This window comes from Podarcis erhardii (assembly GCF_964252035.2).
Source record: "Podarcis erhardii genome assembly, chromosome: 17".
Lineage (NCBI taxonomy): Eukaryota > Metazoa > Chordata > Lepidosauria > Squamata > Lacertidae > Podarcis > Podarcis erhardii.
Genome location: NC_138515.1, coordinates 16,929,179 through 16,945,895, shown reverse-complemented (window position 1 = coordinate 16,945,895; position 16,717 = coordinate 16,929,179). Strand labels below are relative to the sequence as shown.

At 42.1% G+C, this 16,717-nt stretch overlaps 1 protein-coding gene across 5 annotated transcripts in view; it reads right to left on the bottom strand.

The window, feature by feature from the left end:
- The window catches only part of KDM4C (lysine demethylase 4C), a gene marked incomplete at its 5' end in the record, with an annotated part of 189,539 nt that overhangs the window by 17,744 nt on the left and 155,078 nt on the right, over nt 1–16,717 (bottom strand). For 4 of the 5 annotated variants that reach the window (XM_081844867.1, XM_081844869.1, XM_081844868.1 and 1 more), the window contains 2 exons: nt 3,512–3,682; nt 9,970–10,155. In XM_081844867.1, the coding sequence (XP_081700993.1) occupies nt 3,512–3,682; nt 9,970–10,155 (357 nt within the window). Of the gene's footprint in view, nt 1–3,511; nt 3,683–8,668; nt 8,780–9,969; nt 10,156–16,717 lie in introns of those variants that run through there. The other variant, XM_081844870.1, reaches the window with a different exon arrangement.

Genomic DNA, 16,717 nt, shown 5'->3' with positions numbered 1-16,717 from the left:
CTCAAGTTAAAAATAACTTAGGGTAAGCTGGAGACACATTCATGAATCATTCTCATTGATTTGAATATGTATGCTTAACAAAGTTGGACTGTTGGATTTGGTAAACATTGCTGTAAATTTCAAAACATGCAGTAGAAACAAAGACAGTGTCTTCCCTGACCTGTATGAACCAAGGAACTGAAAATTTGGCGGGGGGGGGGGAGACTGCAATTTCCCCCAAACCCCTTCTTTCTCCTTGCAAGCAATCTTACCAAAGGCTGTACAGACACGAAATGGTGGCTTGTCTCCCATAAATGCAATTGTGAACTGAACGGAAATTGTGCAGTGGCTTGAACACGTAAAGCAGAAAGCTTTTGCTATCTTTGTGAGCTAGCTGAACAGGGAAACAGATTAGAGAAATAGCTTCTTCAATAGGCAGCAACATTGCCGTCGCACAAAATTTGATGAATAAGTCCTCCCAGTGGCACTAACACCTGATATGCACATTGCACGGATTAGGAAGGCAGGGTTTTTTGGGGGGAGGAATCCTTCCTGTTACTGATGCTACAGGTATATTATCTAATGAAAACACACAAAGATTTCTCTACGGAATCTGAAAGTTCTTTGGCATTTGCTTCAAACAATTATATGTTGTTCCTCTACTATCTGAGAAGCACTGAGGCATATCCAGGCCTGATTACATTTCCTCTTAGCACCAAATCAAACCACCCCACTTGGGTGGTGAGCAGTTTTCCTCTCTCCCACAGCTCAAGCTTTGATGCAGGTGGAAAGAAAACGGTGGCTTCCACTAAGGAACACAGCCTCATATATCTCGATGTTCCTTAAATCAAGGCATCCTCAGTCATTAATGCTGCTTTTTATAATATTCCAAACAAAGAAGTAGCTTTTCAAAGGACCGTAGCAGAAATTTAGCTGCACGGCTTCCTTTATCACCAGTGAGAGGTGAACAGCTAAATCCATCACACACTGCTTTGAAACTGCCCCACTTTGAGCGTTATACTTCCAAAAAAGGTATTAGACCTTTTTATAAGTAAGGACTTAGCAAGGAAAACAGTATAATCTCTGCTAATAATGTTTGAAGGGCAGCTTTGCTTTCTGAAATCAACTGTAAGACAACAGCAGAGATCAGCATGTATACCTACAGGTGAGAGAAGACGGACATTTGTGATAGCAGGCTTGCAGCATACTGACCTAGCCTGAAGATTGTAAAACCTTGGCCAATTTCATTGTGCTCTATCCAGTGACAATAGCATAGAGCTGGAAGGGAACCTGAGGATCATCTAGTCCAACCCCCTGCAATACAGGAATATTCAGCTGTCCCTTATGGGGATTGAACCTGCAACTTTGGCATTATCAGCACCGTGCTCTAACCAACTGAGCTGTCCAGCTCCAGCTATCCATTTTCTATGCTTTATATTTGCAATTAGCAAAGGAAAATACATGACCAATGCTTTTTTTTATCCCATAGTACTATCTGTCTGCCAAATTAGGACAGTGAAGCCATACTAACACTTTCATTCTTTGTTGTGTCTCATCAATCTTCCTGCCTCCAATAGTTAATTCTCTTTATAGTTCTTCAATGTCAATAGCACTCATTTTTCCTACAGTTGTTATCTACAAACTGAACGCCACATGTGAAGTTCTTTGCTGTCAATCCCACCATGTGAGCACAATTCTGCAGCCTTTTTCATTTATTAGGTAGGCACTAGACTCACAACTCAAATCCCGAGTTGACCATATAAAACCTGTGTAATCCTTATTCATTGTAGTTGGAGCTCATAGGCCTCTTACACAAGAATGTGTACAAACATCTGACAGAAGTTCCTGTTTCTCTAGAAGATACCTATTTAAATGCAGTAGGAGAGATTCCCAGGATAATATGACACATGGACATGGAGATTAGCAAAACAGGACTGGTCTGCAAGAGAGGTAGACATCTTTACTGGCTAGTCTTCTAACACTTCATGAAGACTTCACAAGCAAACAAAAATGTGGGCCTGAAATCACAGCAGATATTTGAAAAAAGCATTGTTTATATACAAATCCATCCAAAAGACCCCAACTGTCAGATAATGTACAAGATTCAAGATGATGACTCAGCAATCATGCATATCACAAAAACAACGGCCCAAAATCACATACTCTGCACTGGCTAAAGAGTACAACAGTTGGCTCTCAGGACTGTTATACCTTAGGAGTTTGAAGTCCACACTTTAATTATTATTATTATTATTATTATTATTATTATTATTATTATTATTTATACCCTGCCCATCTGGCTGGGTTTCCCCAGCCACTCTGGGAGGCTTCCAACAAAAGATTAAAATACAGTAATCCATCAAATATTAAAAGCTTCCCTAAACAGGGCTGCCTTCAGATGTCTTCTAAAAGTCTGGTAGTTGTTTATTGACATCTGGTGGGAAGGCATTCCACAAGGCGGGTGCCACTACCGAGAAGGCTTCCTGCTTGGTTCCCTGTAACTTCACTTCTCGCAGTGAGGGAACCGCCAGAAGGCCCTAAGCGCTGGACCTCAGTGTTCGGGCTGAACAGTGGGGATGGAGACGCCCCTTCAAGTATACTGGGCCGAGGCTGTTTAGGGCTTTAAAGTTCAGGACCAACACTTTGAATTGTGCTCAGAAACCCTTTCAGTATTTTTAAACATCTAAAACCAGATGCTAAGCCAGCATTGCAACTTTTTTTTCTTTTCCGAAGCGCAAGGGATAGAAAAGGAAAGGGCCAGCCTGAGGAATAAATGTATCGCTGCCATATCCTGGCAATGTCTGACTGATGTAATGGAGCCTGAAGAATTTTGACAGGAGGCCAGACATCAGCCCAAGATGCAGCACTCCCAGGATGAGAAAAGAGCAAAGAGACCAACCACAATACCAGAGTGCATGCAAGTTGTGTTACATGCAAGGCAAGGCAGAATCACCCTGAATTTACTGCACCATATAAGAACATGAAGCGCTGATTAATTGCTATAACAAAATGTTGGTTTAAACATGCACTGAAATGCATGTTGTGAAATGTTGCAAACAATGCCATTTCCCTTCTGATTTAGTATCATTAGGCAATGGAATCTTACAGACACATCCAAGATGTAAACAAGTCATCATACTAGATTCATGAGAACCGTTCTGCCTATTACATATTTGAACATGGGCTTTTTCTCAATTCATCAAGGAATTTTGTAATATTATCTCTCAGAGACACATTACAATATGTGGAATTCCCACTCTAATATCTTTTATTAAAAACATACTTCTTATTTAATTAAAAGACTTTGGAAGATTAGTTTTGATTCATTTGACGAAATGGTGGATACTAATTAGAACAAACAAGGTTGGGAAGCCCCTGAGAAAGTAATAATTCTCTGCAGCAAGAAATAACAAACACGAGCAGAATATTAAGTTAATTATCCCTGTTGAAAGGTCAGAAAAAATTGTTCAATTTTCCTTATTTAACTTTCAAAAATAAAAATAAAAATCCGTTTCTTAAAATAAATACTTACCACAATGTCTTCAGGGAAGGTGTCCCGGCTGAAGGAACCGTCATCAAACATGACTTCGTAGAAAACTTGAGATGTAACTTCTTTTACTCTGCAGCTATAGTACCGTGTGTTCCTGTGTTTCGCTATGACAGTTTGGCCGGCTGAGACCGTTTTCTCGAAGGCTTTGGTTTTCTAGAAAGCAAGAATTAAACACACATTGTTATATCAGCCACAAAATTTGTCTCACTCGTTTCAATCCACTGGGTCCTGTACATCTAAGGATTCTTTGTGCCTGATCACCAGGAGTCATGAAATACCTGTGCTCAAAGATCTGAACTGATTGCCAATTGGCTATCAGACCAGGTTTGAGGTGTTACTATTGATATATAAATCCCTTTAAAAATTGAGACCAGCTTAAAACTACGAGATCACCTTACCCTACATGTGACCACATGACCACTTCAATTGGCACTGCTGTAAGGTAAAGGTAAAGGGACCCCTGACCGTTAGGTCCAGTCGTGACCGACTCTGGGGTTGTGGTGCTCATCTCGCTTTATTGGCCGAGGGAGCCGGCGTACAGCTTCCAGGTCATGTGGCCAGCATGACTAAGCCGCTTCTGGCGAACCAGAGCAGCACACGGAAACGCCGTTTACCTTTCCTGCCGCAGCAGTACCTATTTATCTACTTGCACTTTGACATGCTTTCGAACTGCTAGGTTGGCAGGAGCAGGGACCGAGCAACGGGAGCTCACCCCATTGTGGGGATTCGAATCGCCGACCTTTTGATCGGCAAGTCCTAGGCTCTGTGGCTTGACCCACAGCACCACCCACGTCCCTTTGGCACTGCTGTAGGTGCCACATAATACCCGTTCCACATTTATGAAATCGTTCAGTATGGCAGCACTTACAACTTTGGAACTCCCTGCCTATTGAGATCAAGCACCTACACTGTACCCTTTTTAGTGTCTGCTAAAAACATTTCTGTTTAGACAAGCCTACCCAGGTGCTTAGAAAGTTGAAGTAATATTAATCTCTTTTAGTATTTTAACTTTTTTATACAGTGGTACCTCGGGTTACATACACTTCAGGTTATATACGCTTCAGGTTACACACTCCATTAACCCAGAAATAGTGCTTCAGGTTAAGAACTTTGCTTCAGGATAAGAACAGAAATTGGGCTCCAGCGGCGCGGCAGCAGCAGGAGCCCCATTAGCTAAAGTGGTGCTTCAGGTTAAGAACAGTTTCAGGTTAAGAACAGACCTCTGGAACGAATTAAGTACTTAACCCGAGGTACCACTGTACTTTAAAGTAGGGTTGCAATTTTTTCTTGATTTTACTGTTTTATCTTTTCTAAACTGCTTTGAGGGTTGTTGTTTTTTAACAATCAAGTGATGTATAAATTTTATGAGATAAACAGGTGAATGAAGGCCTTCTTTGCCACAGCCACAACCGTCAGAAAGCAACTGTTTAGAAACATCTCCCTCAGCCCAAGCCGCTCACTTCTAGAGTCAAGAACTTGCACAGAAAACGTGATGCATTGTAGGTGAGCTTTTAACTGAAATTGATAAAATATGAGCTTTTAACTGAAATTGATAAAATATAATTTGTCTTGTTTCAAGTGTTTTATTGACAGACCATCAATTTAGCAGGTCTCATATGAAATGTACATGGATGGAGTGAGAGAGAGTTGTGGCTTTGCTATTCCATCTGGCTTGTTTTTCACACTCTTCCCACTTCCTAATAATCTGCAGCTGCTTCCAGGTCTGTGCAGAGGTTGCAGCGACTTCTGAAGCCTGGGGCGGGAGTCTTGTTAGAATAAAGTTATAAACTCAAACAAAAAAAGCAGCTGGTCCCTGGCTTAGCCCCACCGAGGCCTGGGGCAAATGTGCCCGGCTTCCCCCCCCCCCACCCCTCTGCATGGGCTCTTCTCTGCCAAGCCCCAGCTCCCACCCCACAGCTTTCCTCCACATCTACCTGTCATCCATTCCATCTGGCTGTCAATGCCGCCTTCATGGCTGAAAGGAGACAATACAGCATTGGCAATGCAAGAGGCTTTGCTTGGCGAGTCCTTCTTACCAGTCACACATTCAGCAATGCCTCTTGCATTCCCTAAAGAGCTCCTGGGAACAGTATTGCCGACGCCTTTACTACCAACATTAAATAGAGAAATGGTTGCAGCAGCAGCAGCAGCAGCATCCTATTGAAGTGACAGACTGTCAAAATGCTATAGTCATTCTGCTTAAGGTGTCTCTGAAAGCCACATACAACTCCAAAGATCTTTTTACTGATGCTAGAATCCTATGCACAGATATACATTTGTTTGCTTGCAGAAAATCATGGCTCACAGCGGTCCTGGGGATGCATGCAGGTACCTGCTTTGCCTGCAGTTTTAGAAGCATGGAATCATTAGCATGTGTCACACTGCCACACAGGCTTCTGCAATCGCCACTTGCAATCAAAATGAGTGTATCAGCTTCCAGTAGATAAAGCGTAGATTAAAGAAATCTCGTATCTATTACAGAAATGTACAAGGGTTCATCACATTTTCAAACCAGTTGCTACATTTGGGTAGGGCCTTATGATATATACAGTGAGAAACAACAGCTTTAGGATTGCTTCATTCTCTGTTGCTCTGGGGCACAGGGTAGCAGTGTGCCAGGCCAAGGAGATCTCTGTCTCATGCATTCTCATGAGCCACTGGTTTCCATCACCCAGCAGGCTGCTAATCGGTGCATGGAATGTCTGAGAAAGGAGATAAATGGAGAGAGCGTCTTCCCTCTCTCTCTATTGCTTGCACTGGAGCACTTATAACCTGTTGAAAGGTAAGACGAAGAAGGGGGAATGTGTTTCAGGTAACTACAAATCAACCCACTCACCAATCTGTACCACACACTGCATGTAGCACATTTCACTTTGTGTATATGCCAAAATTAATAAAGCCTATGGCTATAGCCAGATAATAAAATGTAGAGAAAACAGGAAATGTTCAAATGTATAACTGATTTAGAGAGGAAGATGTTTCAAAATTAGAAATCTACTTAGCTGAAAAAAAAATGTGACATATGCAGACTGATTACCTGCCCTTTATTACCTAATGATTGTAACCTTTGAAAGCAGCAAACTATTCAATACATTCGGAGAACTAAATCGCGAGTACCTACAAGATGAATATATCAAAATACTTTGAAACACTGCAGTAAACGTTTTGGATTAAACCATGTCTTATTGCTTTAACACTGCAATACATAGTGGATTTGATTTAAAAAGATGGGCCTTTATCAATATTCCATTGTTGATTGTGGAATTATGGTTGTATATATAGGTGTGTCCTTGAAGAAATTCATATTACCTACACCTTGCCCTGTACTACTTAAATGCAAAGACCCCATTCTCTTCCTGCCAGCATGACACCATGGTAGCTAGGCATTGTATCTGCAGTGGTTAACCAGGGGTCACACCTAACCAGGTTTGGAACCAGAATGGCTCTTGCTGTATGGGTGAAAAATGGAGCAAGCAGTCCAAGAAGAGTCAAGGGCCCCTGATGTCCACAGATCCCAAGTTCCCCTCTCACTTCTCAGCCCTATGCATTGAAAGGGGTAAGTTATAATGAACTATATATCAGGAAACAAGAGCAGAAGTGGTGCAGAATTCAGCAGTGGTCAGTAGCACTTGTAGCCAGAGCATCCTTGGGCAGCTGCTAGGGCCTCAACACATACATAGGTACTCTGCCCTGCCCCACCCCATCTTGGCATTCTCAGTAGCCCCAGTCAACTGGTTCCAGCCACCATTACATTTCCGCAATGTCCCTAGCATAGCACTGCTCTGTGACATGGTGTGAAATTAAAACTAAAGCTAGACCCAGCTACCCACTGCTGTTTGGAACACTACCACCACCAGGTAAGCCTGACAAGGCCCAATGATGAAGGAGAGGGACCCCCAAAGGATGCTTTGCCAAGGGACTCCTCAAACCTGAATCTAATATGTTTCAATGTTTAATATGTAAGTTTATGTCTAGAGTCCACGGATAAAACAAACACCATTAGATGTACTGCTGGGTAAGTGTTTAATGGTTCTTGTATTTGTATAAAAACTAATAAAAATGTGTGTGTGTTTTAATAACCTAAATCTAGAACTTCTCATGGGTGAAATGTTCACTTACTCCAATTCATCGTGAATATAATTTGATTGTTTTGGTATGAGCCGATGCTGAGCTGCCTTCAGCCTCACTGCAGCTTTCGCGAACCTGGTGCCCTCCCATTGTGCTGGCTGGAAGCTGTAGTCCAGAAAAAGCTGAAAGGCACCAGGTTAGCAACTGTCCCTTCTATACATCTGCCTGCACACTTGACTCTTAGTGAGTCATTTAAGGATTTGTGGATCTGCTCCCATTTTTTCCTGGACCTATCCTTGCCCTGGAAAGTCAGGGCTGCCCTGCCACTGGTGGCGACAGATGCTGTGTGCAGTCCTCTGCTGGTGGATTGTGTTTGGGTTTTTTTGTTTTTTAAAAAAATGCCATTAAAAGTTCAGAAAACAGTAATTTACCCCAACGTGGGGAGTGCGTTAAGAGTTTTCGATTTCCCATTCCTGGAAAAATGTATCTCAAAGAAAGTGTTATTGATAAACATGTTCCAAAAAAGATTTTCTACCACAGAAGCCTAAGAATTTATAGATGCAAAGAATGTAATTTTTGATCAGAGGGACAGCTGTTATGCAAAGAACTGAATTAGATTAGATAAACATCTGTGGCATTTTCTGGATTACTGTGCAAGCTGCGGTTTGGACAGCGCGATTTCTTTTGTGTAACATGAGCGATGAATGAACTAAGGTAGTCATATAAAAATATGAGCCACAGCAAATCACAATGAAGAAGAAAGGTAATCTTGGCCTTCTGTGTGGAAATGAAATACTATGAATAAGTATTATAAAGTTTTATCTTGCCTCCTATGTATGAGGACAGAAAGCTAACCTTTTCTGTTATTTTTATAGTGATTATATAGGTCCTGGAAGACCTATGATAAATAACACATGTTATGGCACTTCAGCCCTTGGAAAGAAGGTCAACTTCACAGTCCTTAGAAAAACTGGCTTTGAAATAGTTCCCTTTTGACATGATAAAGTCTCGTCAAACCCACTGACTTTTATCCCTTGCTGCTGAAACATGTGGGAACAAGTAACAATGGCAGGCATGGCACTACACCTATTTCAAATCACTATGAGACTCTGAGTAGAAAGGTGAAGGACACTGGGACACAGGTGGTGTTTTCATCACTCCTTCCTTGTTGAAGGTCATGGCCTCAGAAGACACAGAAGTACAGTGCAAGTGAATGACTGGCTACACAGATGGTGTCATCAGGAAGACTGTAATTTGTATATATGAGGCACATCCAACTCCCAAGAGACTGCGATCTACTCCCACTAAAAAAAACTGGCAGTGATCTACCCACTGGATTGACCAAAGTTTTTGAGCTTTTGGAGGGGAGGATTGTTCAGAGTTGTTGAGGGTTTTTTGGGGGGGTCCATCAGGATCACACAATCGACCAGGATCGACCAGGGATGCCCCGTGGTTGACAAGTAGATCGCAATCGACCGGTTGGACATGCCTGGTATATACGAAATGATCAATGGGGAGGGGCTGCAGAGTTCTGGTCTGTGCCCAGTCTTGTTTAGCTTCTTTATAAATGACTTGGCAGAAAGTGGGGGGCGGTGCTCATCAAATCTGCAGATGACACCAAACTGGGTGGGGTAGCTAATACCTGCAAACACAGAAACCAGATTCAAAAATAATTTTGACAGGATGGAGAATGGGGCGCTAACAACATGAATTTCAACAGTTAGATAAATGTGAAGTTCTGCATTTAGGCAGGAAGAATCAGATGAGACTACAGTATGGGAGAGACTTGACTTGATGGCAGTACATGTAATAAGGGATCTAGGGGGTTTAGCAGACCACAAGCTATGAATGTGGTACTACACTCTATGTAGTGTCCAGATCTCAAGGAGGAATGGTAGAATCCTACAGCTTAATTTTATCCTACCTCAGAGCAAGACTGCATTCATCAGTTTAAAGTGATATAGTGTGGATTTAATCTGAGCCAAGCCTTTCTCAGACTCAGGACTTGCTTTGAATGCCAGAGCTCAGCTCCGGATAATGAGATATGAAACAATGAAGAGAGTTTCTAAAACTGCATGCATTTGCTTAGAACTGAGCAAAAAGCCCTGACTTGTCTGGGCTTAGTATTTAAAACAGTAACTCTCCTTCTATGAAATTAATTTACTACTGCACACAACTATTATTCATTGCCTTTCAAACCCAGTCCATACAGTCTTGACATTTTCTCATTGTTCTGTAACAACCAGAAACTAGCAAGCTTTTTAACCTGGTTCAGCCTAGCAGCAGTGTTCTTGTTTTTGAAAACACAGAAACAACAACATGGAATAAAATGGGGGAAAATAATATGGGAATTAAATTATGCAAATCCTTACCACATTTTGACTGATTTTGTGCCTGAAACATGTGATATAGACAACATAAGGCCAGTCATCTGGTTCCATCAGCACTCCTGCGGCATGAGCACATGTAACATGGAAAGAAGCTGGGCAACGTCCGTAGGAACACTGGATGCAGGTGCCAGATATTTTCTTAATTCTTTGTCGGCAGAAGATACATTTCTGTAGGCACAAAAGGAGAGTTTCCAATTAACTTCATTTTAGCTGCCAAGCAGGTACTTCTGTTTAATCAGCTATGCCTAAATTCACACATCTGTGTTCTTAAGACTGCACACATCTCTCACACGCATTTTCGGATGCCTTTCCAAAGGAAGTTAAGCTTGGATGTGCTCTAAGATGTCGTGTATATTGAATCAGCTGTGTGAATTAGTACACAGTTAAATGCTTATGTTCAGTGGCAATTTTATCTATGCAGACTGAACTCATCATAAACAGAAGAGACACTAATGTAGCAGTGGGGCCTGGTTTTTTAATTAACATTTTCAAATTAGTGCTTACATTGTAAATATCGCTATTGATACAATTTTTTAAAACAACAACAACAACAACTATATTTAAACCATCTTATGAGGGCAGTGTGTTTTATCTCCCCCCACTAAACGTAAGTAAACATAAATAGGATTGCACTGTTATTCTTGAACTTAGAAGACAGCAAGGTGATACAAGGTGGATATGTTTCGGGTACGTATTCTGTCCTAAACTTTGAGGACAAAAGACATGGAGCTGATATCTCAAAACAAATGAGTAGAAGGTAGTTATATGGTAGAGGGCAGTTGTGCTCTGAGCCCCAAAACCCATCCCTCATGGAAATAAAGACACAGTGGAGACAGAATTTAGTTTAAATGTTAATGGGCAAATTTTGGCCACAACTTTATTGAATACACAAATGTGACTGGTATTGACTTAGGCATTGGTATCAAAACTATATCTGGCTCCTGCCCCAACCTACTGGAAGCCTGTAAGGGTAAACAACCAGCAGGGGGATCTCCGTCAGTGTATATTGACTGGTGCTCACCCCTGGGGTCCCGGGGGTCCTGGCATGGCCCTAGCCCCTCTCTGGGCTTCGAATGAGATCCAGACCCCCGGATTCCTTTAACGGAATACCCTATTCATTGGAGGGGCAGGTGGTGGCCGCACCTCCCTTCCCCACATTCCCCTAAACCAATGCCTAACCGCCAAACCTTACAAAGTTGTGACGATTGCTAAGAGGTAGGCAAAAACCAAGTGGCCACAGCCAATCTGCCACATTGGGAAAAATTCCTACCTGGTCCCTGTTCCAAAACAGGCGACCAACCGAAGTCCAAAGCAAGGCCAAACGCGACCTAATTAATGGGTGAGTGAACGAGTGTTCGGCAGCGCGAAGCAAAAGGAGGTCCCTGCGTCATGCTGCCAAACAGATACCCCCAACCCCCAACCTTTGCCACGATGCCGATTGGCTAAAGGCCAGTGGCATAACTGTGGCACCACCGGCTTGGAGCGGGGCAAGTCCCACCCACAATCCAGTTGGGGAAGAGGTTCAGGGGCCGAGCACAACATGGACCCTCCGTTAGCAGGATCCAACTTCTCAAGAAAATCTATACTGTAAAGCCCCTGTGAGTATTTCACGCCTCCGATGCTGCAGATGAGATTGGTGTAAATCACATGCCTGCCTGGGAAGAGTGTGGGAACAGAAGACAGCCTTATCTCTTCCACTCTATGTACTTATTGTACTGTACTTTTGCTTTTACTTGTGACCTGTTCTTCTCTGTTTCCCACTTCCTGCTTTGTTATGCTAGAAGATTAGTGTGCATATATCATTTGATACATGTCACTGAAGTGCACTGGAGAAGAAGGGAAACGCCTTTTCCGGAGCTGTGCATACCGGAGGATACTCAGAGTTCGGGGGCTGAAGGGGTACCCCAGGGCATTTTCCAACAGCTCCAAGTGGTCTGCTAACAGGGTAACTCAAGAAATTCGAATTGTGTTTGGAAACAAACTGGGAGTCGGTTATGGTCTTTGCTCATCGGCAAAATTTACTTCGGATGGCAGATTCCAGTTAGCAGCCTGGCCATCACATTCTGAACCAGTTGCTATTTCAGAAGCAACCCCACATATAACGCGCCACTATAATCTAACCCAGATGTCAGGGTCAGCCACGTGAGGCAACTGTCTCAAGCAGCAGAGTCCCTGGGGGCAGCAGATCCCTATGTTACTCTTTCTCCCCTGCCTTGTTCCTAAATTCAATCTTCACTTGCCCTGTCCTCCCTGGTGGGAAGGAGGTGTGCCCAATTTTGGGGTTCTCCGATGCCAAAATGTCTTGGACTGGTCATGCCAGATGTTATCAGGGAATGGATCACTCTGGAAAGATTGTTTTTGGAGAAGAGACTGCAGACTTGTGCACCAATCACACTGCTCTGAACCACGGACTCCACTTCAGTATCCATGTAGTGCCAGGTCTAAGAACACCTGCAAGCTGCAAACCTATTTCTTAAGGACTGCAATCCCAACCAGAACAAACTAGATACCACCACTTTCATCATTGTCAACTGAACCATCTACTGGAAGTAACTCTGTCTTGTCTTAATTAAGTTTCAAATCAATTGTGTTTCAACTTATTATCCTCATTTTTGGGCTCCTCAGTAGAAAAGTAAAAATAGACCAAGCAACAAACAAATCTACCAATTTACTAAATTATATTTTCTAACATTAAGGAATGAGGGAGGTTGAGGGATTTTGCAAAACTGTAAATGCAGAAATTGCATTTGTTTTGCCATACTGCCACAGAAAAAAATGAAATGTAATAGCATTCTGTAATTATATACTTAAATTAAACCTATTTAAACCATTCTTAGGGGAATGCAGTTAGCATGTCAAATTGATATGGATTTACAATTGATTCTATAAACTTTACATTTCCTGTTTGACACAAAAGGCAAAATGTTTCTTACTACAATGTATTCTTGCTGACTTCCTACGCCTTTGAAAGCTGCAGTATCTCTGTAGCCTGCTGTTACTTTAAAAGGTAAGTGAATTTCTTCATGTCAGAGAATTAAAATACAGCATCCAATATGTTATATTATTTAATGTTTTCTAGATTATTTATCCACAGCAAACAATCACTCACCAGAATTCCTTAAAATAAATTACTACCAATTAAAGGTAGGCGCCACTGTCCCCTGAGCCCAGGAATAGAGAACCTGCAGCCCACCAGGTGTTGTAGGACTCCAACTCCCATCAGCCCCAGCAAGCATAGCCAATGGTCAGGAATGATGAGAGTTGTAGTCTAACTACATATGGAGGGTTGCAGGTTCCCCATCCCTGCCTTAATCACAATCATCATATATTTATCCAGGGCTTTTTTTAGCTGAAACTCTCCAGAACTCAGTTACGGCACCTCTTAGGTGGGTGCCATAGTCATAATAAGAGAACAAGGGATGTCTTCATGATGAGTTACGGCACTTCTTTTTCTAGAAAAATATCACTGCATTTATATCCTGCCTTTTTCCCTGAGAGGGGCTCAATGCAGCTTAGAAATTAAATAAGAAAAGCTAAAAACATTTTTTAAATCATTAAAAAACTGTTAAACATCAATAGAATTAAAAACTTTTAAGATCCAGTAAAAAGCTACACAAAATTACAATAAAAAGAGCACAGCACCGGCCCTTTCATTAAAAGCAGTCAGTTCCCAAAGTCTGTTGGAATAAGTCCTCGCTTCTTTATTAAATAATTTGCTAGTTTCTTTTTTAATAGGATCTATAAGTTGCATTGGGGACGTGGGTGGCGGGGTGGGTTAAACCACAGAGCATAGGACTTGCCGATCAGAAGGTCAGCGATTCGAATCCCCGCAACAGGGTGAGCTCCCATTGTTCAGTCCCTGCTCCTGCCAACCTAGCAGTTTGAAAGCACGTCAAAGTACAAGTAGATAAATAGGTATCGCTCCAGTGGGAAGGTAAACGGCTTTTCCGTGAGCTGCTCTGGTTCACCAGAAGTGGCTTAGTCATGCTGGCCACATGACCTGGAAGCTGTACGCCAGCTCCCTCGGCCAATAAAGCGAGATGAGCGTCACAACCCCAGAGTTGGTAATGACTGGACCTAATGGTCAGGGGTCCCTTTATCTTTACCTTTATAAGTTGCACCTGGCCTGCAGAGAGGCCCATGAGCAGAGAAACACTTTCTGCTGTGGTTGTTACATGACTGAAGTCATGGCATGTTGGTCGTGTTCCTTTGCGTATCCTTTTATCCATTGGTTTACTCAAATCAGCACCCACAAGGCAGTGGCTCATGCTCTCGTCCAGAATAACTGCTACCTAGTAACCAAGTTAGGTGTGTAAGTAGCCACTTCCTCCCACCAGAGTATTTCAACATAAATGTATTCATTTCATTTCTTTTCTTTTTTTGCTTAAAACTTTTAATATGAAAATTCACTGGTATACAAAAATACTATAATGTGACAAACTGTTCAAAATACTGGAATCAACTCTCCTGTTACATGGCTGTAGAAAAACAAAAGCCAAAAGCGAAACTTGGTTAAGAAGCGGTGAAATGTGCATACATCACACGCCACTGTCTACTTAGACCAAAAGGCATCTCCAGCTGGCCTCCCTGGGTTGAAGGCTATTCTTGATGATGCACTAGCACAAACAAGTCCAGTAGAAAGAGGACAATGTACTTAAATTTAAGGGTGGTCACTATTCCAATGCATGGTGCGAATCCTCTTGCTCGTCCTACTACATCTTTCTTCTCCAGCCAGTGCTGACCTTGCATGTACGAGCCTTGGTCATCAACAGCGTTACTGTCACCCTTTGTCAAGTACTTAACATCCCCATTTTGTTTTTCATGAATTTTCAAAACCCAATGCTCTCTTGGGGTTCCCCTTCTTTCAATCCTAAAGACCATGATTTTGCCCACTCCAACTGGCTCCTCGATGTGATTGGTTAAGAACAGAAGACCTCCCTTGTGATATGCAGGCTTCATACATATCACGGTCACGATGAGGCTTTCACTGCCCATTGGATGGTAGCATAAATGTATTCTGAACTCACAGGAACAGGCTGACAGTGTCAGAATTTCTGCTCCATGATTGCAGTCATGGGATTTTTGTCTATCACATGATGGTGTATGTTTTGACTCCACGAAGTGGGAATTGACGGAGACAGGATGTTTGTGTTACTGTGTTCCATGAGGTGGGACTATTGTCCTTTGTTCTCTCTTTTTGCTGTCTGATGCTAGAGGAAGAGGGAGCCATGTTGCAGTGCTCCATGTGTGTTTATATGTAAATAAAGTAGATTAGCCAAAATGCTAAGTTGCTGAGGACTGTTACGTAAGCTGCAAAGACTCTGTGGATCCCTAAGTGTGCTGATGTCTGTTGGCATCGGTCGCTGTGCTGTTCGGGTTGAAGAAAGCTTTTGAAGCTCCCGAACGATTGACCAGGAGGGAGAGAACATGCCAGTCAGGCATGTGTCTCTACCAGGGTCCTACTCGAGTGTAGGGTGAGCTCCTGACAGACAGATGATCTTTCAAGCGGTAGCAAAAGGATGCCAGAATTTGCAAACCAAAGCAATGCTGATAATTTACGTAATGATTACAGTGAACTTATATAAACAAATTGAAATAGCCTCTTTCAAACGAATTATTATTAAAAATATGACCCTACTGTGGAAGAGGCTTTTAAGAATTAAATATGGCACTGTTGTTTTCTAAGGCATTAATGTGGATAAGTGAAGGTTTTAAAAATGCAACTGTGATTATGCGTAGTCTTCTTTCTTAAACTCACTATGTTGCCTGGACAATCTCTTTACCAGGAAAACAAAATTCTCTCCTCCAAAGCTCCTTCCTACTTCCAGAGTTGTTCAAAGTATTATGAGGCAAACATATGTCAAACCCTTCAAGTGTCTCTGTTTTGCAGGGACTGTCCCAGATTTACAGAAGCTGTCTCAGTTTCTGATTTGATTCTGGAATGTCCCACTTTTCCTTAGGACGTCCCTATTTTCATCAGAGAAATGTTGAAGGGTATGGAGTTATATGACCCCCAACCCCCAAGCCAAGGAGATAAGTAACTAAACAACCTTTAGAAGACACCTGAAGGAAGTTCTGTACAGGGAAGTTTTTTTAATGTTTGATGTTTTATTATGTTTTTATATATGTTAAAAGTTGCCCACCATGACCGGGGCAACTCAATCAGCTGGAAAGTGCATAAATAATAAAGTTGTTGTTGTTGTTGTTGTTGTTGCTGTTGTTGTTGTTATGGAATAGAACGTCCCTATTTTCTTTGGAGAAATGTTGGAGGGTATGGCATGTGACAAGCAGCCACACCAGCTTTCTCTGTATGCCATGGAAAGAGAAGGATCACAATAGCATAGTTTTAATAGTGTGGGGACATGGAATTTTTATACTATTAAGCTGAAAACTCCCCCCTTGAGATGCTACCATGGACCTTCTACCAGCTGCAATTTTTATTGAATAGAACCAGCAACTGGCATGAAAAAATAATATTCTGGACAGCAATCTAATGTGAGGAAGCATGAAGCAGGTCCACTCATGCATGCTATGATGAGTTCTGGATCGATAGTCAGGTGGCCAATGAAAATGCATAGCAAACACCCCCAAAAGTAGCAAGATAATTATGATTCCTATCTATCTATCTATCTATCCCATTACTGGTATGCTCATTCAAATATATAAAATTTACTCAGGGCCACAAACGTGTTTGTGTAGAGGTGAGCCTATTTAGAAGGGACTGAGATCC